At 35.1% G+C, this 26787-nt stretch overlaps 1 protein-coding gene across 50 annotated transcripts in view; it reads left to right on the top strand.

Annotated features, from left to right (window-relative positions):
- si:ch211-51h4.2 overlaps window positions 1–26787 on the top strand; it is a 488455-nt gene that overhangs the window by 68597 nt on the left and 393071 nt on the right. For all 50 annotated transcript variants that reach the window (XR_012387016.1, XR_012387017.1, XR_012386996.1 and 47 more), the window contains exon 7: window positions 12012–12077. Coding sequence is in view for 16 of the 50 variants with exons in the window: in XM_073916367.1 (XP_073772468.1) it covers window positions 12012–12077 (66 nt within the window). In the remaining 34 variants the exon portion in view is untranslated. The remainder of the gene's footprint in view (window positions 1–12011; window positions 12078–26787) is intronic.

The raw sequence follows: 26787 nt of genomic DNA, 5'->3' as shown, positions 1-26787 counted from the left end.
GCCCATAGGCTTTCTGGCCTAAAAAGGAAGGTGTTTTGAGGCGCATTGCTGGCGCGTTGCTATTTTGAGAAACTATAATAGATTTTTCAATAGATCAAAACAAAGCCGGTCTAAAGTCCAACTCAGAGAGCGTTAGTTATGCGCCTCGCTTACACACTGCTTAATACACACAAGATGTAGAGCAATACACAAATATCTTTACATATGAAAATAATAAAAATATTAAGGATATATATATATGATATAATAAGGATAGGATATAAATATAAAGGTTTAAAATATTACATAACATATTATTTTCTAGCCTACATAAATGTAAAAACCACTGCCTTCATGCCTTCTTCTTGGGAGGCTTTTTCAGTTTATTCATAACAATTTGCTTTTGTATAATGGGTCACAGCATGTGTATTTGGATATAACACTACATTATTATTGTTCATTTATTTGTTTGCGGGAAATTACAACTGAATTCAGAAATAGTTTTGAAACAAATATTTGCGCTTAACAAACAAAATTAATTATGTATAGGCTAATGGATATCTGTACGTACAAGGTTTCCCTATCCATGAGAGCGAAAGTGAAAGTAGATAATGAGATGCCTTATCTCTCCTTCTCGCGCTGTAGATGCTCTGTTTAACTGTTTTCTTGCTAGTGAAACACTCAGTTTTTCCACTTACACTTACTTTACGTCATGTAGAAAGCAAATGCGCTCATGGCGCGACGCAACTGGCTCTTAAAATGAATGGGAAATGAGACTCTGATTTGTTTATTCTCAAAACTCATTTAGAAAATAAGCTCAACCCATTTAGATCATGCGCCACGGCGCAAGGCGGATTTTTCCGTCCTTATATTAGCAAAAGTGGATTCTGACACACCCTAAAAGCATTTGCGCCCTGCGCTTTGCACTTTGCACATGGAACGTCAAAATAGAGCCCCATGATGATTTGATTCGGCATGAAGCGCTACTTTACATTTTTCCACAATTTTTATGTTTTTTGACGTTACACTGTCAAAACTGTGAAATTAGTTTTATTTTTCTTACAGTTTAGATAATTCATTATTATAAAATAAATGCTAGAAAGAAACCAAAGTAGCATTAACAGCCTAAAGCAGGTCGCACACCAGAAGCGCCGCAAGTTGGCGGCGCCCGGCGACGGCTCAGGACGCAGTTCATTTTTCTGCCGCGCCACAGAGCGCCATCTGATTAGTTTCATGTTAAATATCATTCGAATGTGCGCGTCTGGTGTGTGATACTTTAAACTGTCATGTACGCGCCGTGTCGCGGCGCCGAGCGGCGCTTCTGGTGTGCGACCTGCTTTATAGAAGGGGTAATAAAAGGAGTGAAAACATATTTTATTATTCATCCATTAATGGATGCTTAAGAAAAAATCCCTTTTCCGCTATGTGCTATGTTGTTGTTAAAAAATAGTTCCCTTTCAGTATTATTTGCAGCATCAAGCTGTATAGGGTTCCTTATAACTTATGGCTATAACTTATAGCCTTGAAACACAAAACAGCATTCATAAATTCTGCACAGAGGGTTGTTGCTATGGGTTGTAATTTGCCTTGACCTGTTAACTTATTGTACTTTTTTTCTGGGCTCTTAAATTTTATTTTAACATCATGTTGGCCTTGTGAGCTCACATTAATGGTGAACTGGCTCCGAGTCAAAAGCTCTTTTATAAACGAGTGGTCTGAGGTAAACAGTCAAGATCATTAACCTTGCTTGAGAGACAGAAGCTGCATTCATTTTTCCTGTTTATGAGTGAACAACAGCAACATATACTGGGCATATGTCGGATATGTGTGCGTATATGATTTTCTGTGATATGATTTTAATTATGCATTACAAAACGTTACAAATATAAGGGATGTATTAAGTGCAGATGGGAAAATACATCAATGCATTGTGAATCAAATAATTGTTCTGCATTGATTCAGAATTCTTCCTAATATAATTTTCAATTTAATTCTAAGATTAATTTTACTACCAGATGGTATTGTATGCTTTCCAAACAGCCACATTGCACATAACACTTGAATCTTAAAAAAAAAAAAAAAAAAAAAAAATATATATATATATATATATATATATATATGGTACCACTTTAGAATGACTATCCGTTATAACTAGTTAATAGACCATTAATAAACTGTTAGTTAACAAGTTATAAATGACTTGTTAAACAAAAGTTAATAGTTTGTTAATTATTTATAACTGTTCCTTATAGATGGCTAATATATCACTTACAAGCTGTTAGTTAACAAGTTGTAAATGACTTCTTAACTGTATTTTAATGATTTATAACTATACCTAATAAATTAGTAATAGATCATGAACAAGCGGTTAGTAAATAACTTAATAAAGGCTTGTTAAGTATCAGTTAATAGTGTATATTTGTTATTGGGACGTTATTCTAAAGTTGCAGCTATTCTTCATTTATTAACTGTTAGTAAATGAGGAATAGTTGCAACTTTAGAATAACGTCCCAATAACATGCTACAGCTAATAACTAACACTTAACTATTACATTTACTCACGCTTTACAGATCAATTGTTCACCATCTAATAACACCAATGAAACTTTGTAGAATTTTAATAAAATAATTTTTGACGCATTCCAAATTCTTAGTCAATCCGTGAATCACAAAACATCAATATAGTATTCCAGCACTGTGGTGCAAGATCTCTTAATACTAAATGTTGTGAAGTATCTAAAATTTCCCCAGGTACCTTTAAATAAAGCATATTGATAGAGTCGGCTATTGGTGGCCGAAACCGTAGTGGACGTTCTGATGTGTTTACAAATAGGATGTACAGTCAAACATATATATTCCAGTCTGTCCAATTCAATTTGAACAGTGAAGGCATTTTCGCCTTGTCAATTCTTCAAATATAAACATATCTTTAAGTCATTTAGTCAATTTCAGCAGAATATAGTTTGAAATGTTTTCATTTAAAAGCCTAGTAAAGCAGTTAGAAGCATGCTTAATCATCTTTGCAGTCGATGCTCAGTATGCACATTTCATCTCATATTCTGTATCCTGTATATGAACCCATGTTATCCCATCACACAAGCTGAAGTCTAGAAGGGATACATCTGTGGCAAGTCCACATCAATATAGCATCATTTTTTTTTCCACCGGCGCCCCTTTCAGAGTTTGTTCATGTTGCTTAGCATGTACAGAAAACAATGTAGGGGAGCTGCGGAGCAGAGTTTCATTTCATGTTCTGTACAGTTTCATGTTCACATGTATTAATGCTCTCTAGTTTACAATGACAGAGTTGGCCATACGGTATTCTTGTCTGAATCATACGACTGAAATTGGAGTAATATCATCGGTTTCTCCATGTAATTTTGGGTGTTTCATTTTTAATCTTTAGACTTTAACTGCAGTTCAGCAGTTCTCATTCAGCATATTTTCATTCAGGATGTTTTAATGGAATTTGATACCACATGGCGAACAGAAAGAAAAACCTCAACATTTCAGGACTCGCGTGATCCTTTAAGGTAATCAAAAATCGCTGCTTACATGATAGACTTTTAATCAGTATTAACTTAATCATTAAAGCGGAGTATTGGTGTCCATGTAAATGTACTGTAGTGAACATGAAAAAAAAAAGTTGGGAGCTGTCAAATACAGCCACAGCCCTATTCTCTGCCTTTAAGCTGCGTCCATGAGCCCTCACATTTCATAAGTTTGACATGTTTCCCCTTTTTTTGTAAAGCGTCTGCTTCACTTTCCTCTGTCAGAATCCTTGCTTGTAAAATACAGCCATACTCTAGAACGCTTAGTTTAAGCAAATTTGATGAACGCGATCATGTTTGTTGATGAATCTGAAGGGATTTCTCCCTCATTTACCGGGTCCGCTATACTGCACGTGTTGTGTTGTCTCTGTGTGTGTGTGTGTGTGTGTGTGTGTGTGTGTGTGTGTGTGTGTGTGTGTGTGTGTGTGTGTGCGCGTGCGTGCGTGCGTGCGTGCGTGCGTGCGTGCGTGCGTGCGTGCGTGCGTGCGTGCGTGCGTGCGTGCGTGCGTGCGTGCGTGCGTGCATGCGTGCGTGCGTGCGTGCGTGCGTGCGTGTGATTGTGTGTGTGTAGCCCACTTAGAATCCATCATTTTTGTTTGTTATTAACTTATTAGTGGACTACACCATGATATATAGAAAGTACTACAAATAAAAGTTAACATATTTACATTTTTTTTATTATTCAATAACAAACATAAATTACAAATATTTTAAATGATTATATTAAAAATAATTATTATATAATATAAATAGTTTAGATGCAAAAATGAGCTTTTTTTAGGCTCCTGTGTGTGTTCAGTAATATCACTTTTATGTCAAAGAATAAGTCCTTTTCCTGGTCTTTAAAGTGATATATCTCAACATAAACAAAGAAGGCTGAGTTCATTTTTGATGGAAATTTCAGATGGCACTTAAAGGTTTTTGCATCTGAACTCTCAATTTTGTTTCATATTTACATTATTTGTTGTTCATCTCTTCTCAAATATTTGCGATAATTTCATGTTTTTTTTTTTCAAAAGAAAAGGCTCTTATAATTGTGTTACAAACATGTCTAGCTAAAATGTCACTGAGTCCCTTGTTTTAGACTAAGAAAATCATCATGTTTACTTTTAGATCAACAACAACAACAAAAAGGTTAATGAAGTCACTCATTTAAGAGCTGCAGTAGAGATGCATGCACAAACATCCTCTTTGGATCAGGGCATTAAGTAGGATTTAATCCACGCTATGCTCTCTGGTCCTCTATACAATCAGTGTCACTTAAGTGAGAAATGTCAGTACTGCCTTGGACAACAGTTTTTAACATTTCACCTCTGGAATAATGGTGCAGAAGAATGGTCAGACGCTTATTGTACTAGCCACCAATATGTCCACCCATCTGCTCATCTTCAAATGGGCCGTTATTAATTACCCAATGTTCCAGATTTAGCTTTCTCTCCATATTTTTCATTGCTTCCTTTGGTTTATCCCTATAATCAAATATTAATATTTGATGAATTTGAAGGAGATGGTATGCATTCTTATTACAACTGTCATTGTGTTATTAGTTCAGTTATGTCATTTTGCATGCAAAAATAACATTGTTTGAGATGTCGTTGTCATGACGACTTGACATTACCAAGATATCACAACTTGTCATAAATCTGTCATAAACATGATTTTCATGAGGCCATTATAATTGTCATGAGTTATAATTTCCATGACTACATAGGTACAGTACAAATTTAATTTGTCTTTAATATATCATCAAATGCCATTACATATATTTATTATGCTCTATAAAATTATTTGACATACATACTGTAGTATGAGTCTTTTAATGAAAAACAGCAATAACAAATTCAGTTTGTTCCACTGAAAAAAATGTGAGCAGGAGAAAAAAAAAATGACACAATTATAATAGTAGTTGTCACAAATAGAATGTTGTCTTTATATTGTCAAGTGGTCATGACAAATACATAAGCATGCATAGATTCTCCTTCATATTCATGACATGTCTTGGTAATAAAACTGTCATAATAAACTTATTAACTCTCCTTAATGTAATGTGTTACTCCAATGTATTTGATTTATGGTTGGCATATTCTCCAAAAAACTTCCTCACAAACGTTAGCCTGTTTTCTACTCATCCAGTGTAATCTCACAAGAAAACATCAATTGTTGACAAAAAAGTGGCTAATTTTGTAAAAATATATAGAAGGCCTACATTCAGATGAAACAAAAATATTTTTAAGAGGAGGCATGTCCTTAAGTCCCACCCTTAAACCCAACTCATTGGGGAAAAGTAAATCATACTAAAATTTACAAATTTGATTTTACAAATTTACGCCCATGCACTGCCTACTTTATTAGGTACATTTGAATACAGTGAACCTATTGTTATGTTTAACAAACCAATTTGAGATGATTCGCGCTTATGACGTTGTGTGTTATCCTGCTGGAAGTAGCCATCAGGAAATGAGTACACTGTGGTCTTAAAGGCATAGACATGGTCAGCAACAACACTCGGGTAGGCTGTGGCATTGCCACAATGCTCAGGTGGTACTAATGAACCCAAAGTGTGCAAAGAAAATATCCCCCTCACCATTACACTACCACCACCCGCAGCCTGAACTGTTGACCTCTGGAATCAAGACATTTGCGCCCACAGAACTGCCACTCACAGGATACCATTCTCTATAAACCCTAGAGATGGTTGTACATGAAAATCCTAGTAGATCAGCAGTTTCTGAAATACTTAGACGAGCCTGTCTGGCACAAACAACCATGCCACATTTAAAGTCAATTAAATCACCTTTCCTCCCAATTCTTATGTTCAGTTTGAACTGCATCAGATTGTCTTGACTATGCCTAAATGTCTAAATCCTATAAAATGTAAAACTAAATAAAACTAAATCCTCAAAAAATGTCTAAAAAAGTGGTCCTGCTATGTGATTGGCTGATTAGAAATTTACCCTAACAAGCAGTTGGACAGGTGTACCTAATAAAGTGGCCGGTGAGTTTATATAATCAATTATTAATCAATTAATCAAATTTTAATCAAATAATCAATTATTTAATCAATAGTCAATTAATCAAAAAGCTGACAATTGCTGTGAGATTGTGTCGCACTAACTCAATTTTGATTTTGTCCAAGTCCTTACAAAATGTAAGTAAATAGATTTTATAAATAGCTTTTATATGAGTTGTTAATAAATCCCATAACTTTATTTTTCACTTCTTTATTTACTTAATGCTAACATAAAGTTTTTGAGTACTTAAAAGACTTTAAATAAAATTTTAACAAGCGTAAATCAAACTCTTTGATGGATTTTCAAGCAAAATCGATTTGTTCTGCCCCCTTTGGCATTGTGAGCACTGTTACCTGCGTCCTCTATGGATGATATTGCAAAACTAAAGACAGAAATCAAAACTGCGTGAGTTTTGTTTGGGTTTTTATCAAGTGCAGCGAGGCAGTCGGAGCATCAGCGGTCATTAATGAGAAATGTCTCTGACACTTAACAGGGCATCATTTGTTGCACCGCTCTGCATTCCCGCTCATGCAACTGAATGGAAAAGAGCCTTGTTATCAGCCTTTAGACAGGTTTGGCTAACACATATCCAATCGATTTACTTCTCATTGTGTTCAAGAGGCTTAGCACTTGATCAATGTGCTTCCATGACAGATTGTGTTCTATAACCAGTCAAGGAGCACAGATCCACACTCCATTGTCCTGTGTGATGGTGCAAGTCAAGGTTTCTCTTTCCCTCCAGCCATGTCTTTTTCATTTGTTCTTTCACTCTGACCTACAGCTAGATATGCTAGTTTGACTGACGCAAGAGCTTCAGCATTTAACATTGAACGTGACATGCTTGTTCAATTTGTGCATGAAAAATATTCTGAAAACTCTTTTTTTTTTCTTTGCTTGCTTGTTTATTTATTGGGCTAATTCTTAAAGGGGATTTATATTTTAAGGCTTGCTTGTGTTTATAAGATGCAAAGCTATGTGTGCTCATGCTTCACTTGTAAATATTTCATATATCTGTTTATTATATACTGCTACTCAGCTAACATGAAAACGACTGTTATATTTCCTAGTTCCCCCAAAAGCTCTCCATCAAAAGGCTCTGATTGGTCAGCATGAGTCTGTATTAGGCATAAAATGAAGAGGACACAGCTGAGCCTCATGACTGCACTCTAAGGCTGCTTGATGGTCAATTCCGATTTTATGATTGTATCCGATTTTTTTGATGACCTGCTTACATCATCTTTTAATAAGCATTTCTCAAAAGATCATCTTTTGTGTTTAACAAGAAAGAAACTCAAATAGGTTTTGAAGATATGAGGGTAAACGGTGATGGAGTGTTCACCCAAAATAAAAATTCTCTTTAAAGGGCCATAAAACCACCTCGTTTCAGCAGGGTGTTTTCACACCTCTACTTTGGAAAAAGTCAGAAAAGCGGGCGTGTCCAGCTCTGTTTAGGGGGGAGTGTCGGAGGAACTAAAGTGGGATGGTGTGGGAGTGTCTATTTGGGCACGCGCGAGTTTCAGTCAAAATACACACACGAGAAAGTGATGGTGTATTTTTTACAGTCATTGTGTTTAACCTACATGGACATCTGTAGTTGAATTATTTGCCAGATTATTAAATGTTGGACTTTAACTGCAGTTTGGCTCTTTCATTCAGGGAATTCATTCATGCCCCTCGCGACAAACTCGATATTTGATTCGAGGATCTGCTCTAAGCGTGTATTTTTCATGCAATGTTTGATACCGCACGGCGAATGAGAGAAAAAAAGCTCCGCAATTCCCGGAAACTTAGATGCACACGACAGGTAGTGTCAGAACGCCGCGTGTGTTATTCCGGTCACAAAATGCGGTGCTAACAAGTTTGCACTCAGTGCAATAGTTAACTTAATTCGATACGAACAAACTATATAAACAAAGAGCACTGGTCGCTCACTTACCAAATCTGTAGAGACAGGACAATCACCAGCAACTAGAGCCGCGTCTTTATGAAGAGAAGACTACAAGCATATCCGGAATTCAGCGTTTGCAGATGAGAATAGCTCTCAGGTAAACAATAATCCTCCTTAGACACGTAAGTTATTGTTGTCGAGCGTCGCGTACACTGTTAATCCACACGTGAGTCTGAGCTCTCACAGAGAGAAAAGGAAAACAAAACTTAATGGCAGCAAACTATAAAAGCAACACTTCACGCTTGTTTTGCCAACACAACGTGGCGTCTCTGGTGTAAACAGTGACACTAATGAATATTAATGAAGTTGCAAAATAGAGCGCGCTGATTGGTTTGAACCAAGCCTTACTCATGCATTAATGCATCACACTGTAAGACGTAATAAGACACACTCTGGCACAGACGTCCAGTCTGCACGCTGGAATACAACGCTATTTTGTCATGACCGTGACGCAGCTTCAAAAATTTGTTTAAAACAGGAAGTACAAATTTGCTTGAAATAACGCAAAAACAACCAATTTACACTTTTTAGTGAAATATAGGTGTCCTAATAGTGTTTTTAGCAGTGTGGGACACATATACGACTGTCAACAGCTCAAAAAATGTGTTTTGGTGTTTCGTGACCCTTTAAATAAAATTGCTGTCATTTTGCTAACCATATCCGTATTATCCTCTCCTTGTTTTGCCAAAATATTTTGGGTTTAATTAGTTATTGTTTGAAATATTGTGTGTGTGTGTGTGTGTGTGTGTGTGTGTGTGTGTGTGTGTGTGTGTGTGTATGCCTTGTGTTTGCACATGTTAGTTAAATGATTAATATTTTTTTTCTTTGTGTAATTTGGTTTAATGGCGATACAGTGGCTCAGTGGTTAGCCTCACAGCAAGAAGGACGTTGATTCAAGTCTGGGTTGGGTCAGTTGGCTTTTCCTGTGTGGAGTTTGCTCCGGTTTCCCCCACAGTCCAAACACATGTGCTATAGGTTGACTGAATAAGCTAAATTGGCTGTAGTGTATGCGCTCCATTTTGACGATCTATGCGCAAATTGCAGGGCGCAAACGCATTAAGGGCGTGTCAGAATCCACTTTTGCTATTTTAACGACGGAAAAATCCACTTTGCATCATGGCGCATGGTCTAACAGGGTTGAGCTTATTCTCTTAATGAGTTATAGGTGTGTTTTGAGAATAAACCAATCAGAGTATCATCTCCCATTCCATTTAAGAGTTAGTTGTGCCCCGCCATAGCGCATTTGCTAGCAAACGAATAAATGCAGAATAATAATGAAGTGTGATGAAGTAATGAAAACCTGAGTTATATCCAAATACACATGCTGTGCCCCATATGGTCTAAAACCTGACAGGTGGGCAAATCTAAGATTGTTTTTAATCAAACAAATATTAATATGCATATAATAAATAATACTGCTAATAATGATAACATTATACAAAAGCTAATTGTTATGAATAAACAGAAAAAGCCCCACGAGATGAAGAAGGCATAAAAGTATGTTTTTTATATTTATGTAGGCTAGAAAATAATAATTTTTGTAATATTTTAACATTAATATTAATAATATTTTTTTTTCATTTGTAAAGATATTTGTGTATTTCTGTACATCCTGTGTGTATTAAGCAATGTGTAAGCGAGGCGCACAAATAACGCGCTCTGCGCTGGACAACAGACCAGCTTTGATCTGATCTATTGAACCATCTATTTAAGTTCCTCAAAATAGCAAAGCGCCTCAACATGCCTCCTTTTTTAGACCAGAACGCTATTTAAACAGCATGGCGCAAAACGTCAAAATGACTCTTGCGCCAAATGAAACTAGCAAACAATAATTGCGTCGCACCCTGAGCCGTGTATGATAGGGTGTATGATAGGGCCCTATTTGTGTGAATAAGAGTTTAAGGATGTTTCTCAGTAATGGGTTACTGAACAAGCTGAAGAAAAATTAACTAATAAATAATTTGGTGTAATCATTTGTATCAGTGCATTTACGATGCTTATTGTTTTTTTAGAATGGACAATGTTTATTTCCACCTAATGTTTGAAATTGCATGCTAGCTTTTGCTTTTATATGATCATGTCTACGATCTGAACAAGAACTGCAGACTGAAAATGTTGATCCACTTTCTAACAGTAGGTGATGCTTACAGAAAGGCAGAAATTTTGATTTAACCTGCAAAGTTAGTAATTTGTTTTACTTTTAGATTGGTATCTTTTTTTATTTGTACTATTCTTTACATAAAATCGTTTTTTCGATTCCCAAGTTAGGGACCACTGATAAATGTGCAGTGTTGGGCAGTAGCGTCGCTACAAGTAGTGGCGCTACTAGCTTAACTACACTTCTCAGTAGCGAGGCTGTAGCGTCACTACTTTCTAAATCAAATAGCTTTTCAGTAGCGAAGCTATTTTATTAGTCAATTAGCGCAGTAGCGTCCACACAAGCTACATTTACAGATCGTGGATCAAAAAGTGACGGCACCGACATTCACTGAGCTGTGAGGCCAGTGCCTAGCTGTTGGAAGTAAATCCATATGATAGGGAGAAGGATGATTTCTTCTTCCTGTTTCATGGTGTTCGACAACAAACTTTTTGGTGCGTTACTGACACCTCTGGTGAAACTTGCTTGATGGAAAGATAACTGAGGGAGAGTAGTTATTTCTGAAGCAGGATTCCTTGTGACCATAGCTCGAGAAGTACATGTTAAGATGCAATAACTTAATGTGTGATGCTGTGCTCAAAAAATAAAAATACTTTAGTATTTATAACACCTATAATGCTTATTACAAAAAAAAAAAAAAAAACAAAAAAAAAAAAAATATATATATATATATATATATATATATATATATATATATATATATATATATATATATATATATATATATATATATAATCAAAAATATTTGTCTTTACTATAAATGACTAGTATTTTAAATGTGTACCACCTGGTTTTATTTAATTTTTTGTTTTAGCTGTTATATACTATAATGTGTTTCTGTTTAGTACAGCATATTATTTACAGTAAATAATTGAACTGAACTATTATTGAATATTATTAACTAATATTATTGATCACTAAGATATGATTGACTTGGATTTAAGTTGCTTCGATTTAAAAATGAAAATTGTAAAAATAGCTTAGATGTAGCTAAGCTACTTTTGCCATGTAGCTTTTAGCTTAGCTTGCTACATTTCCCCGGGGAAAGCTTTAGTGTAGTTAAGCTACATTTTGAGTAGCTAATAGCTTAGCTCTCTACATTTGTCAAGTAGCTTGCCCAACACTGTAAATGTGATATAGATGTGTGTGTATGTGCATGATTTCATTAAATTCAACATATTTTTATTGGTTTTGGAATAAGATTCTTAAGATTAACTTGTTAAAAACTTGAAAAATTAACCTTCTAAAGATTTATTGTCACTGTCCATCTTTATGCTGGTGCAATGGAATGTTCTGTTTGATAAACGGGGTTTAAAACTGTGATTATTGAAATAAGTGCTGACAAGAAACTTTGTCTTCAACAGTGTGTCTATCGGGATCAGTTATGTCCTGGCTGGAAGTGAGGCCTACGCTGCTCTTCTTCATACCAGGTGAGTTTCCTTATAATTTAGTGGAAATTAAATGGCTAGTGCATTGAACGTAGAACTGATCGTGTTGATTCAGATTGAAGTTATTCTTAATGACAATTGTCTGAAACTATTGGAATGCTATAACTACTAGAATGATCATCGGGGTCATTCTGACTTTCTGATATTTACTGTAACATACCGAATTAAATTTTAATTGCATCATGTTTTACATTAAAAGCTTCTATTGAAGTTTTCGAAAGAAGCTTTTAATGTCTGTTGTCATAATTTCTGAAGTCATTACTCTAAAAGTATAATCGTGTATGAGTTATTAGACTGCCCATGAATAAGAGAGGGGTTTTAATCGGTGTAAAAATGCTGTTTTGAAATATGTTTTAAGTAAAGTTTTGGTGTTGCTAGCAAAAAATGTTTTGTTCAACATAGACTCATTCTGAAAATGTAACCCTATACATTTCCAGAGATTGCGAATTATGTAGCTAGAGTATGGCTGTACTTCATCTTTAAAACAAATGCTACGCGGTATCATTCCATTCCTTTTCGCTTTACCAGCTGACCGCTTACATCGGCGATTTATCCATAGCGTATGTTAAAGGATTTGAGACGCAGAGCAGAGTTGACTTTGTCGACAAGGTTCGAGTCTGGTGAAAAAAGGTTCAAGAAAGCAGATAAGACTAACAAAGGGCAAAAAATAACTGCAAAAAAAATAGCTCCTGGGATGTATTTGGCACTCTCCAGAAATGTGTATGGGTATATGTAATCAGAATGAGCCTGGGTTGTTTTTATTTATTTATTTATTTATTTATTTATTTATTATTATTTTTTTTGTTATAATTTATTTTATTTTTTTAGCAAAGGCATGTATGTACAAAGCCATAGGAAAAGTACTGGATGCTGAATTTGACCCTTATACTAATTCAAGGAAGAAATAATAAAAAAAAATTCTGTTTAAATTTTAATGAAAAAACAATGTTTGAATAAAATATTTACATGAATAGAAGCCAGGTTAATGTAGTAATATAGGATTTTACTATTTTAAATGTACAAAATTCAAAAGGATTGTATATGTAGTTCTAGTTTTAAAATATGGAAATGTTGCATCATTTCATTAACTATTTGCTTATTCATATATATTTCAAGCACAACAATCTGAACACTGGGCGAAGTCGGGTTCCAAGAATTTAGATAAAAAACTGTGAAGGGTTATGTTTTGTCTAGGGCCGAAGGACACAACATAAAATGAGAGAGTGGAAGCAGGAGATCTTTTTAAGGATTTAACGATAAATGAAAAATTCCAATAGGCAAATAAAGAAATCTTTTCAGGAGCTGACCAGGGAAATAAATTAAAAATGCAGTATGTTTGTCTAGGGCCCCGTTTACACTAGTGCGTTTTAGTTTGAAAACGGCGTTTTAGATCAAAAATGATTTCTGAACATATCACTGTCCACACTACACCACCAAAAAACGTATATCACGTGACCATTTGCGCCCTCTGGGCATGCGCGTTCTAGCGAATATATGCCGCTGCTGTAGTAAAAACGTCAGAGTTTAACTGCACAATGGCGCCTAAAACAGACAATAGTGCAAACAACGCTCCCATTTCTGTGTCCATGTTGTTGTTTACAGTGAAGGCTGGTCTGTTGTCTTCCGGTAGCGTTAAAACCATGTGTTATAGTCATGTGATAGGGGCTTGACGAATAAGGGAAGGATACGCAATGACACAAAAGCCCCAATCAGCTAGCGAATCTCGGCAGCCCCGCCTCCGTTTTCAGATATCTCCGTTTTCCTTCATCCACACTGAGATGGAGCAGCAGCATTTTAGAATGAAAACGGGCTCTCTAGCGTTTCCAAAACGCTCTGTTTTCGTCGCTCGTAAACTCCAGCGTAGTGTGGACGGATGGCATAACCGTAGCAAAGCTTATGCATTTTCAAACTAAACGCATTAGTGTAAACGGGGCCTAACTCTCTAACAAAAGCAGAGACCAAAAGAGATTGCAATGAACAAAACATGACATCAATCTCCCTACCTTCCCTAGCCTTTACTATTTACAAATTATTTATGGAGTTAGCACACAAACGATAAAAGGGCAACATAGAAGCGGTGTCAGTACGACAATTAATTGGGTCAAAAATCAAAACTGCTTACAAAATCACATCAACGTCGCTTTCAAAGATCACACAATAAATCACAAAGACTTTTAAGGATTAGTTCACCCTAAAATGAAAATGTTGTCATTTTTTTTTTTTTCTAAACCCATGAGACCTTGTGTTCTTTCAAGATTACTAATTAAGATATATTAAGTGAAATCTGAGCTCCCACATTTTAATAGATGGAAGGATTCCTGACACACTCAAAGTCCAGAAAGGGACCAAAATATCTTCGAACCAGACCATATGCTTTAAAGTGGTTCAATCAGAATATTATCAAGCTACGATCATATTTTTGGGCAACCAAAACAAAAATAATGACTTTATTCAACAAGTTTTATCAGTATGTCAGTATATTGTGTGAAATTAGCACTGTGCAATAATGTCAAAATATTCAACCTGAATTACTAAAGGATTATGGTTTTTTTTAAGGATGTTGTTTTGCTATTTTGCTGGATCTATTAGTTTTGCATTGTTACTTGTTATGCTATTTAAAAATATTGTACATTTCAGTTTAGTTTTAGATTGTTTTAATATTGTAGTTTAGATTTTATAGGTTTAGTTTGTTTTAGTTTAGCCAAATTAACACATCCAATGTCAACCGATGCAACATATTGTGTTTTTACAGCTTACATTACCTCTTGTGCAAACCTCTTTGTAATTAGAAATAAAAATCTTGTTTGAACAAACACTGAACCCAAAACATACATAAATAGGGTGGGCCATTTATGTGGATACACCTTAATAAAATGGGAATGTTTGGTGATATTAAAGTCCTGTTTTTGGCACATTAGTATTTTTAAGGGGGCAAACTTTTCAAGATGGGTGGTGACCATGGTGGCTATTTTAAAGGGCCATGAAACCCCCTCGTTTCAGCAGGGTGTTTTCACACCTCTTCTTTGGAACAAGTCAGAAAAGTGGGCGTGTCCAGCTCTGTTTAGGGGGGAGTGTCGGAGGAAGAAAAGAGGCTTGGTGTGGGAGTGTCTATTTGGGCGCGCTGAATTTCAGAGTCAAAACACACAACCACAGCGGACAATGTGACAGTGTTTACATGGACATCTGTAGTCGAATTATTTGCCAAATTATTAAATGGTGGACTTTCATTCATGTCCCTCCCGACAAACGTGATATTTGATTCGAGGAACTGCTCTAAGCGTGTATTTTTCATGCAATGTTTGATACCGCACGGCGAATGAGAGAAAAAAAAACTCAGCATTTCCCGGAAACTTAGATGCACACGGCAGGTAGTGTCAGAAAGCCGCGTGTGTTATTCCGGTCACAAAATCCAACACGAGGTTATAGTTTAGTTGTAACTGTTAGTGCTAACTTGTTTACACTCGGTGCAATAGTTTGTTTAATACAAATAAAATACGAACTGAATAAACAAAGAGCACTGGTCGCTCACTTACCAAATCTGTAGAGACAGGACAATCCACAGCAACTAGAGCCGCGTCTTTATTTAGAGGAGACTACAAGCGAATCCAGCTCTCAGGTAAACAATAATCCTCCTTGGACACGCGTCGCGTACACTGTTAATCCACACGTGAGTCTGCGCTCTCACAGAGAGAAAATGAAAACAAAACTTAACTGCAGCAAACTATAAAAGCAACACTTCACGCTTGTTTTGCCAACACAACGTGGCGTCTCTGCCGTCTACACTCTGACAGTAATGAATATTAATGAAGTTGCACAATAGAGCGCACTGATTGGTTTGAACCAAGCCTTACTCATGCATTTATGCAACACACTGTAAGACGTAATAAGACTCACTCTGGCACAGACGCCCAGTCTGCACGCTGGAATACAACGCTATTATGTCATGGCCGTGACGCAGCTTCAAAAATTTGTTTCAAACCGGAAGTACGAATTTGCTTGAAATAACGCAAAAACAACCAATTTACACTTTTTAGTGAAATATAGATGTCCTAATAGTGTTTTTAGCAGTGTGGGACACATATACGACTGTCAACAGCTCAAAAAATGTGTTTTGGTGTTTCGTGACCCTTTAAGTCGGCCATCTTGGATCCAACTTTTGTTTTTTCAATAGGAAGAGGGTCATTTGACATAGCACTCTTATTAGGAATTTCACAAGAAAAACAATGGTGTGTTTGGTTTTAACTTTAATCTTTCATGAGTTATTTACAAGTGTCTGACCGCTTATAAAATGTGTTCAATGAACTGTCCATTACATTAGATTGTCAATGCAACCCTCTTCTCCCACTTTTCACACACTGATAGCAACACCCTAGGAAAAATTCTAACACAGGCTTCCAGTATTCGTAGTTTCAGGTGCTTTGAATTACTTGGTAGATTTGGTACTGTGGCGTTGTCTTGCTGAAACATCCAACCCTGCCATAACTTCAGCTTTTTCACTGATTCCTGAACATTGTTCTTCAGAATCTGCTGATACTGGGTAGAATCCATGCAAACTTTAACTCTGACAATCTTTCCAGTGACAGGCTACTCAGAGCATGATGGAGCCTCCACCATATTTTACAATAGGGAGCAGGTAATTCTCCTGTGTGTGCTGTGTTCTTGGTCCATGGTTGTGGCATCTGTCCACAGTGCATTTTTCCGAAATGATTGAGGCTTGTCCAGATGAGCCTTTGCATACCTCAATCGACTCTTCTCCTTGGCAGAATGCAGAAAAGGCTTTGTCTGCTTCACCTTCCATTAAGCTGTTCTTTGTGAAGAATACTGTGGAACGATGTATAATGACGTTATTAGCCATAATGACATAAAATATTCCTGAAGCTCTTTAGAGGCCATCTGTGGTTTATCTGTGACCATTTTGTAGGGATAGTTTACAGTTTAATCCAAAGAATGACCAGTCTGGTAGATGAAGAAGAGCCGGAGTCAGAGATTTAAATAAATAAATCAAGTTTACTGAAGATAGTTTGCAGTTTCATCCGCAGAAGCCAGCTTCAACGCTCGCAATGAGTTCCTAGGCCGCTCTGCTTACAATCATCAATCAATAACAATTATACTCTCACATAACGTCATTAACTGCGTCATACATATAGGTGTTCTAACCTGATTGGTTAAAACACAGATAGACTAGGAACATTTCCACTAGAGGTTCGTGCGTACAATTCTGAACAATATCTAAACATAAACGTCAGACACCCTTTACACTGATTAGAGCTGACTCCAGACCTGTGAAACGGATCAACAATCAAATAGAACACACACACTTAAAGTATAATCTGTTTCTTATCCAAGGCTGAGTGTACTGTCAGCCGTCTTTATCGAAACTGGTTAACCACTGGTATAATCTACATTCAGGCAGTTATATTCTTACTACACAAAGTCTATCTTGAATAAAAATTAGAATCACTTTAAAAGATTTAACCGTAAAACTATAGCAAAATCACTTTAGACATTTTAGACAGTATTAACTCCTAGAAATAACAATAGAAACAGTTGCTTCCAGTCCTCAGTTCCACTCAAGATCTCCATGACCTCTGACCTAGTTTGCTGGCTCCTGAAAATAGGTATAAAGAGACAGGCAAATGCACTGAACATTCTTATATTAAGCAATGTGTTAACTTATTCATTAATTAAAATCAATTCACAGTTAAATACTAAGAAACAGGATGATGAAACAGGATGATGAAAAGGATAAACGTTGGTCCATGATGAGGTGGACTGGAAAGCAGAAATCCGAATCCTTCAGTTTTAACCATCCTTTTCCTTTGCCTTTCGGATATTGTTCTTGGTCTACAACTTCTTTCCTTCACAAGAACTGTTTCTGTGGCCTTCCATTTTCTTACTATATTTCTAACTGGAGATAGAGACTTTAAACATCTGTGACAGGTTTTTGCATCCATTCATGTTGATGAATTATCCTAGTTTTAGGTCATTAGGAAGTTCTCCTGTTGCTATTTTCATGTTCACAATAAGGAGAAGCACAACTAGCAATCAATTATCATAAATATCCTTTTGTCATGATTGGTCGGACCTGTGTTAAGATTGTTAAGGTTTACTGAATCACTCAGATAAATTTTGTGTTGTGATCAATCACTATTAAGTGACTACAGGCTTTGAAATCTACACAAAAAGAGAGGGTGCCCAAACTTCTGCATAGCCTGTTTTACAGTTTTCATTTAATTTCACACATCTCAATACTGCTACACTATAGCCCCTTTTACACATACAGACCTTCCCGGAAAATTGCCGGCAATTGTATGTGTGAACAGGTCCTTTTTGAAAATACCGGTAAATTCGTTCTGGCTATTTTCCGGAAAGAGAAGTTGTAACATTACCGGCAATTTGCCGGAATGCTGCGCTGTGTGAATGCAGAAGGAAGATTACCGTAATAAGCGCGTGCACGTCTAGAACGTGCTGACGTGAGACGTCTGCTTTAGCCAATCACAACAGTCAGACACATTTACGTCCGCGCGGTTTGTGAGAATAAAAGCCTTTGAATATTTTTCCAGACACATTTAGCTGCTAGAAGTTAGTCAGATCACGTTTATATGTTCTTCTTTATGCCAACTGTGCAAATAATCATCGATAAAATGCTTATGATAAGCCGTTGTTTGTTTACCTTCAAGCTTTGCGTGTGCCCATGAAACAGCCTGTGAGCGCCTGCACAAACACATATAATGAACATCTCGACATGCGAATATGATCCTGTGAAAGTTGTTTACAATATTGATCATCAAAAGAGTTTGTAATTTAGTCAAATGTTTACAAATACAAGCGCAGCCGTTTAAAGCTCATTTGTGGTGAATGATGTCAGAATTTACCGGTATTTTGGAATGGATGTGTGAATGCTCTTTTCCGGAAAAATTCCGTAACGTCCTCGCCTGTGTGAACAGCGCTTTTTTGTATATACCGGTAAAGTCGTTCCGTAAATTTTCCGGATATTTACCGGTATCACTGTGTGAAAGGGGCTTATGTCTTTCTGTCTGAAAAACATGACATTATCTAACTTTTACTAGAAACCGGATGGCGTTTCACTGCAATCTTCTCTCATAAAGAGAGCACATTATTATGCAGCCACAGAGGGGTGCCCAAATTTTTGCATAAGAGTGTAAATGAAAAGAAACAAAAAGAGAAAAGCAGGACAAAGAGTAGACCAACATAAATATGATGTTATTTCAATCAATTTGAAGAGGTAAAATTGAAGCCAAAGTTTAATAGCATTTTGTTTGGGTGACTGGGGACGGGTGGTGCTCGGAATCCTCCTCTGTCTTGAAGGTGTGGCAAAAAAAATTAGAGAAACTGCTTTATGTAAAGCCAAAAAAAGGGCCAAAATCTGAAAAATGACAGGTGAATGATTTATGTATATATGTACTTTTTCGGTCTGCAGTGTCTCACCTTAAGCTTTTTTGCTTTATTTATCTCACAGAATGTCAACTAGTCAGTCATGTTGTTTGTTGTCTAGATATTCAGTTTGAAAGCTTAATTTTCCACTTTCTGCTTGTCAGTCAGATCATGGCTTCATTGTGAGTAATGTTTGTAAATGCAGTCAGGACTGGAAGTTTTCTCATTATATCAGGCCTGTGGGGTGTTTGATCTCCTAATGCTTCTCTCTGCAAAAACACAAAGCACATTTTGCCTGTCTCTTATGTATTTTGAGAGGAATAAACTACACAAAAATCTGGAAAAATTGTTAAATAAAACCTGTTTCATGTTTATTTTGGCAAACAGATGACCGGTTGACAGTGGCCAGACTGCCCTGCAGGCAGCATTGCATTGTGTAGTAGAAGTACAATATCCCAGAAAAGTTGTTTTTCTTTTTTCTAATACTGAGCCGTGTGTGTGCATGAATGTTTGTGCTTTATTTCCACAGAGATTATGAGGCAAATGGAGTATAAACATATATGACATTTTTTTTTCCATTTAAATATTGCATCTGGGTATTTTTGTTTACTTGTTTGTTTGACATTTTCTCATGCCAACTGAAGCTGCTTTTACTTTTTTTCAAAAAAAAGAGGACAAATAGTCATATTATGAAACAGTACAAATAAATCTGTTTTGATGCATTTTATTTTGTTTTGTGTAATTTAAAATGTGTATTTAAATCAATTTTTAACTATAACTTTAACTATAATAGTAACTATAAATGACACATTTTTTCTCATCACTAGGTTATGGATAATATATGGTAATTCGTATGGTTTTAAAAAAACAAACATATTTTTGGGAAATCACTTCATTCGTAACAAAACCAAGAACAGGGAATAGAGGTCAGCTATATGTACACGAGACAGCCTTGGACCATTCTCGTCTGTGAAAACATGATTGAGATCTGATTCCCAGCTCTGCTCTATTTTACAAAAGAATGAGCAACCTAACTGTCTGATAAACAAACAAAAAGATAAAATGTTTTAAACATTTTAGAGAGTGTACCTTTATAAAGGTTTGTATCTAAAACCTGATACATTTCTTAACATTACTGATTAGAATTAAATCACTTCTTTAAAAATTATATTATATAATGTTGAAGTAATATAAATTATATTTTTATTAATAAAAATTTAGTAATAAAATATATATATTTTTTTTATGAAATCACTGATCGATACCTTATTAATCAAAATGAAGTGAATATATTTAAGAAATGTACAGTTGAAGTCATATTTATTAGCTCAATGTCTTACGGCGCAAGGAAATTTTTACAGTATGTCTGATAATATTTTTTTCTTCTGGAGAAAGTCTTATTTGTTTTATTTAGGCTAGAATAAAAGCAGTTTTTAATTTTTTAAAAAACATTTTAACGTCAAAATTATTAGCCCCTTTAAGCTATATATATTTTTTCAAAAGTCTACAGAACGACCCATTGTTATACAATAACTTGCTTCATTACCCTAACCTGCCTAGTTACCCTTATTACCCTAGTTAAGCCTTTAATTGTCACTTTATTCTGTATGGAAGTGTCTTGTAAAATATCTAGTCAAATATTATTTACTGTCATCATGGCAAAGATAAAATAAATCAGTTATTAATAATGAGTTATTAAAATATTATGTTTAGAAATGTGTTGGAAAAAAAATCAGCTCTCTGTTAAACAGAAATTGGGGGAAAAAATAAACCAGGGGGCTAATAATTCTGACTTCAATTGTAATTTTAAAGGTACAGAATTAATTCAATTATTTCAAATTAATGTTGGTATTTTGTTTTCTTTATGCATTTATTAGTGCAGAAAATGTAAGTGGAGAAAAAAATCAACACTCATAATATCAGGAATGATTATAATACAATTATTAAGGAATAATCACTGAGGACCAAGAATAACTCTTTTTAATAAATCAACTAACAAGCATACAAGAAAAAAAGAATTCTAAAGGAAAATCTGAATACTAAGTAATGATATCGAGTGTGCATCTTTGAGTCACAGGAATAAATCACATTTTACTATATAAATTAGTGGAAAGCAGAAGATACTTTTTTAAAAACGTCTATATTTTACAAAATTACTGTTTTTTTTCCAAATATATAGAGTACAACTTCGACACCATTGGAGACTTCTCTCAAAAAAGTAACAAACTTTTGTTTCTCAACATATTTTTGACCAGAGTGTATGACATTTTAGATTGTAGAAGCAGTCATTAATCATCTAGCCTGATAACTGTTTTATAATTGATAAGAGAAGGAAGTGCATTTTAGGGACTGCTTTACTGTTACTTCTATTCTTTTGTGATTGTTGCATTATTACAGGTGAATTATACACTGAGTGATAAAAACGGTCTGAGAATGCTCATATGCGCATTAGCATTCAGTCTGAGAGGAGAAGGTAAACATGAAAAATTGAATAAGCAGACACGGGATTCTCTCCAAACTCAGCATACGGCGTCATAATTCAATTAAAGGATGGTCATAATTACAACCTGCTCAAGTTTTGCTGTTTTCCTTTTCAGCAAGTTTTGTTTCTGTTGCTTTTGGCATTTTATTTTTTGATGCAGTTTGTGAAATATAAATAATAATAATAATAAAAAAGATGAGGAAGAGAAATATAATTTGCTTTTTGGAATTACAAACTTCCTCCGGGGTCCATAAAGACCATATAAAGAAAACTAAAAGAAAGTACTAACGTTTTGGGTCCTTGGATTGATTCTGAATGTTTCGTAATGGGAATTATGATTACATTTGGATATAGGAATGATGTTATAAGGGGACCACAGGAGGGGAGACGTGTATAATAAGATCCCTTCGAGAACATAATGAGAATGATGTTAATTAAAAACTGCGCTGTTAAGAAGTATCTATTGGATACATCCTAGTCATAAATATCCATACAGCAATGATGATTGGATCCAAGCGCTGTTGCTGTACTTTTTGCCCCTGAGGCTATATAACCTCTTAACCTGATAGTTTTTTCTTTTAATTAAAATGCACTTTAAAAAAAAATAAAAAAATCACACACACACACACTTGAGACAAATTCATTAGGAAATGACTTTTCTCATTTAATACTTTATGTAAGGAAGAAAATTGATATATCTCATACATTTCTAAACCTAGTAAATTATATTCCATCCCAAATAAATAAAAAATAATCATGTTTAAATTGAAATTGATGCTTTGAACAATATTACAGTTTGGATTATAATATAGCCGTTAGTGATGATGCTTGAGGTGAACTATTGAAGCAGGTTTTGTAGTGGCAACAAAATGAAGACAAAGCTCAATTTGATGAGTCAAATAGATAGTACAAGAAACATCATTTTTGGAAATAGATGTTTCTTTTTTGGAAATACATAGACAAGATGTTCATGCTCATTTATTTATTTATTTATTTATTTATTTATTTATTTATTTATTTATTTAATTTTATTTTACAAAAAAGAAAAAAAGAAAAGAAAAAAAGAAATCCAGAAAATGAAGAAAAAGCACCAGAAAGTTTGGTTCAGACTTGAATAAGACAATTTAAATAAGAATTTTTACTGTCCACAGTTTTGTTGTTGGGAAGTAAAAGATTTTATATAATTAAGTTGTCTGCCCTGTGCTAAAATGTACTCTTAAAAGTTTTTTTTTTTTTCCAATGTGATTTTGGCATGTTCCTAAAGTTATTAAATGTCTTCTTTTATATCAAAAATCTTTCATTTGAATCATAATTTTAGTTATTATAGTGAAGTACTACTTGGTTTTTAGCTTTCAAATTAAATAAGTTTCAACAAAATCCATCTTTGCAGTGCAAAGGAAAAAGGAGCAGCTGAGCTGATATATTTATACTGCATATATTGTTAGGAGTTTAAATGTTTTTTTTTTTATAAATATACATTAATCAAATGTTGGATAAGCGAAGTGGTACTCTTAATATGAATATAAATCATATAATTAATTTAATGTCACCTTCTCATTTAAACACAAATGCATGATTATTAATAATCATAAAAACATTAGAAAGTTAAGCCGACCACTCTAAATATTTAGATATAGACATCTTTTTTTTTTTTTTTTTACACTTTTATGAGAGACAAATGAATGGTAAGACTAGTTTAACTATCAATTCTCACTATTAACAACCGGATTATTAACTGCTTATTACTAAACTACGGCTGTTTATTATAAAGTTATTATAAATATTCCTACAAAATATTCTTACATAAATATTCAATATTATTTCCAAGTTGTGACGGTCACAGAAATCACGCTCAGTTGGGGGGAGGGGTAAGGGTGGGTGGTGGCTGGCCCGTCCGTTACCCCACTGTATAATATACATAAATATACTTATAATCGTTATAGGACAAACTGGATTAAGCACATGTTTTTGTATTATTATTTTAAATTATTTGCTTGAAAAAGATAAATATATAATAAAGATTAAAATCCATTGTTCACTCATTGAATGAAAAGGAGCAGCTTAAACATTCTTATAATTGTCTCTCTTTATGGAGTTTTGAACATATATAATTATATGAAAACACAGTATAATTAAATGTTTCTTAGGCCATGTATACCGTAGATTAGCATTAAACTAAAATGCAATAATGTATTAATATATAAGATATTAATAAAAATATAATATATTAATCAGGGCCTAATTTGTGCCGGAACCTCTGAAATCTGATCTGGCACATTACACGCACCCCCACCCCGCTCTTCACTTTCGACCGTGACACCTCTCCCCCCTCTTTTAACATGCCGGATACAATACCCTGATCTGTTTTGGGATCTCACAATTAACAAATTAAGCACTGATATTAATGTAATATATATTAATATAATAATAATCATTATAGCACAAACTGGATTAAGCACATGTTGTTGTTGTATTTTTATTATTATTTACTATTATTTAATCATTTACTTGAAGAAAAAAAAAATAAGATTGAAATCCATTGTTCGCCACTCATTGTTTGAAAAAGAGCAGCTTGAACATTCCTCTGAATGTCTCTCTTTATGATGATTTAATCATGTGTATAATGAAATGTTTCTTAGACCATGTATACTGTAGCTTAGAACTAAACTAAGAAGTTATAATGTATAAATATATTAAAATATATTATAATAATCATCATAATTTAAAGGGCACCTATGGTAAAAAATCTAGTTTTCAAGCTGTTTGGACAGATCTGTGTGTTGGTATAGTGTATAGACCGTCATACTGGGGTGATATGAACACACCCAGTCCTTTTTTTTCAATTTAACTACAAAAAAAAGGGTCGGCCAATTGGAGCTGTTTTCAAATCGATCGCACCATTACGTAGGTGTGCGATTTCCCCCCACCCACCGAATTGATTGACAGCTGCGCGCATTAACATGTTCCGGTAGTCGCGTGTATATGTCAACAAGACCAGACAGACATACGCAAAGCAACCGGGAATAAAAGGTCTGTTCTGTTCGCTAGGATCAGCAATCATCATCAAATGTGATTAAGAGGAAGTTTCACATGTTTAAAGTGTTTTAAAACAGAGTATGTGTGTAATTAATTACAGCGTTTTACTTCAGCTTTACTTCATCAGCACAGCCGCGTGTCAGAACAATTATAAAAGAAGACGCTTCAATCCCGGTTTGTGGAAGTTAAATCAGGTTTATTTTGTACATTAGCGTAACAGATATCCACACAGCACTTGAGGTTAGCCTTAACTTAGCTAAGCGCGCTCTGTCTGTCTGCCTGGCTGTGTGTGTGTGTGTCATCTGCGGTGTGTGTGTGTGTGTGTGTGTGTGTGTGCGCGCTTACTTTGTAACGATATTGTGTGTGACTCATCAATGCAACTTCACAATACTGATTAGTAAAGGTTAGTTCTTACTGTAGTATCTCACAAACGCTACGTGAGACCTTCTTCCTTTAAGTCTGTCTGTTGTCTGACGCAGCTGAGGGAGGAGGCATGTAGAAGCAGTTGGCGGGAAAAACTCGTCTTAAAGGCGCAGTACGACAAAACCACCCCCTGCTGGAAATCAGTATAAAACAGCATCTCGTAAAAGGTATAATGAAAAATCTGATGGGTATTTTGATCTGAAACTTTATATACACATTCTAGAGACGCAAAAGACTTATATTAAATCTGAAAAAAGGGGTAACCTAGGTGCCCTTTAAACTAATAATATTACTGGTAGCTCTCGTGTGTTCTTTAGGGAGTTGGAGCCGCTTTTTTTTTTTTTTTTTTTCAAGCATCAAAAAGAGTGTCATTGTTCAGACGATCATACCCTCATTTTGTTTTGCTTGGGCTCATGATGGCAGGGAGTGGGATGTCAAAGACAAATGTGTGCTGTCAGGACTCCCATCTGGGGCAGGAGACTGTCATCCCATGTCTTTCATTTTTGCTTTCTTTCTGCATCATTCCTGTTTGTCTGCCTTTTTCTTCCTTCTCTCTGCAGACTCGAAGCATAATAAAAAGCCATTCCCACAAACCTTCAGGGGCACATCAGTGCCAAATCCACCCGAGTGAATGTGCTAATGAAGTTCTACAAACTTCAGAGATGAAGTGTATCGATTAGTCATTTGATCCTCTTTTTGTGGTATTCAGAGAGAACTGCAGGGCCGCAAAGGTGACGGACTGATGAAAATGGACTCGGTCTGCCAGAGAATGTTAAAAGCCTAGAATCTTAAATATCAGAGGGCAGTATCAAAGTGGCAGAAGCATTAGAAATTTATGTGCAGTTGGATGCAGTTTATTGATGGATTTACTTCTGATGTGAATTTCTTTTGCGGGCTCAACTCAAGGCTATAAAGCTAGTCAATGCTATACATTGAAGTTCTGACGGATTGGTATGTCGGGTTGTGTTCTCTCTGTTTTTATATTTAATTTTTTTTATTTCAGATTGTAGTAACTATATGGCTGCAAATGTCTATTCTGGATTGTGTTGTTGTTGTTTTCTAAATGTTAAAAAGCATCTAAAAAGGGTTGTTAGATATGCAGATTTATGTTATCTATTAAATTACCCAATACATTTTATTGTTTAATGTCTTCCCCTAACATAACCCAAAACCCAAACTTTTTAAACAAGATTAAGATAAAGAGTTTAAAGGGCGTCTAGGTTCCCCCTTTTTCAGATTTAATATAAGTGTTTTGGGTCTCCAGAATGTGTAAGTTTCAGCTCAAAACACCTATCAGATTTTTCATTATACCTTTTACAAGATTCTACTTAGACATTTTTCCACCAGGGGTTGTTT

The sequence above is a fragment of the Danio rerio genome, chromosome 11 (genome assembly GCF_049306965.1).
Source record: "Danio rerio strain Tuebingen ecotype United States chromosome 11, GRCz12tu, whole genome shotgun sequence".
Classification (NCBI taxonomy): Eukaryota; Metazoa; Chordata; class Actinopteri; order Cypriniformes; family Danionidae; genus Danio; species Danio rerio.
Note: the sequence above shows the minus strand (reverse complement) of the source record. Positions and strands in the feature narration are given on the sequence as shown.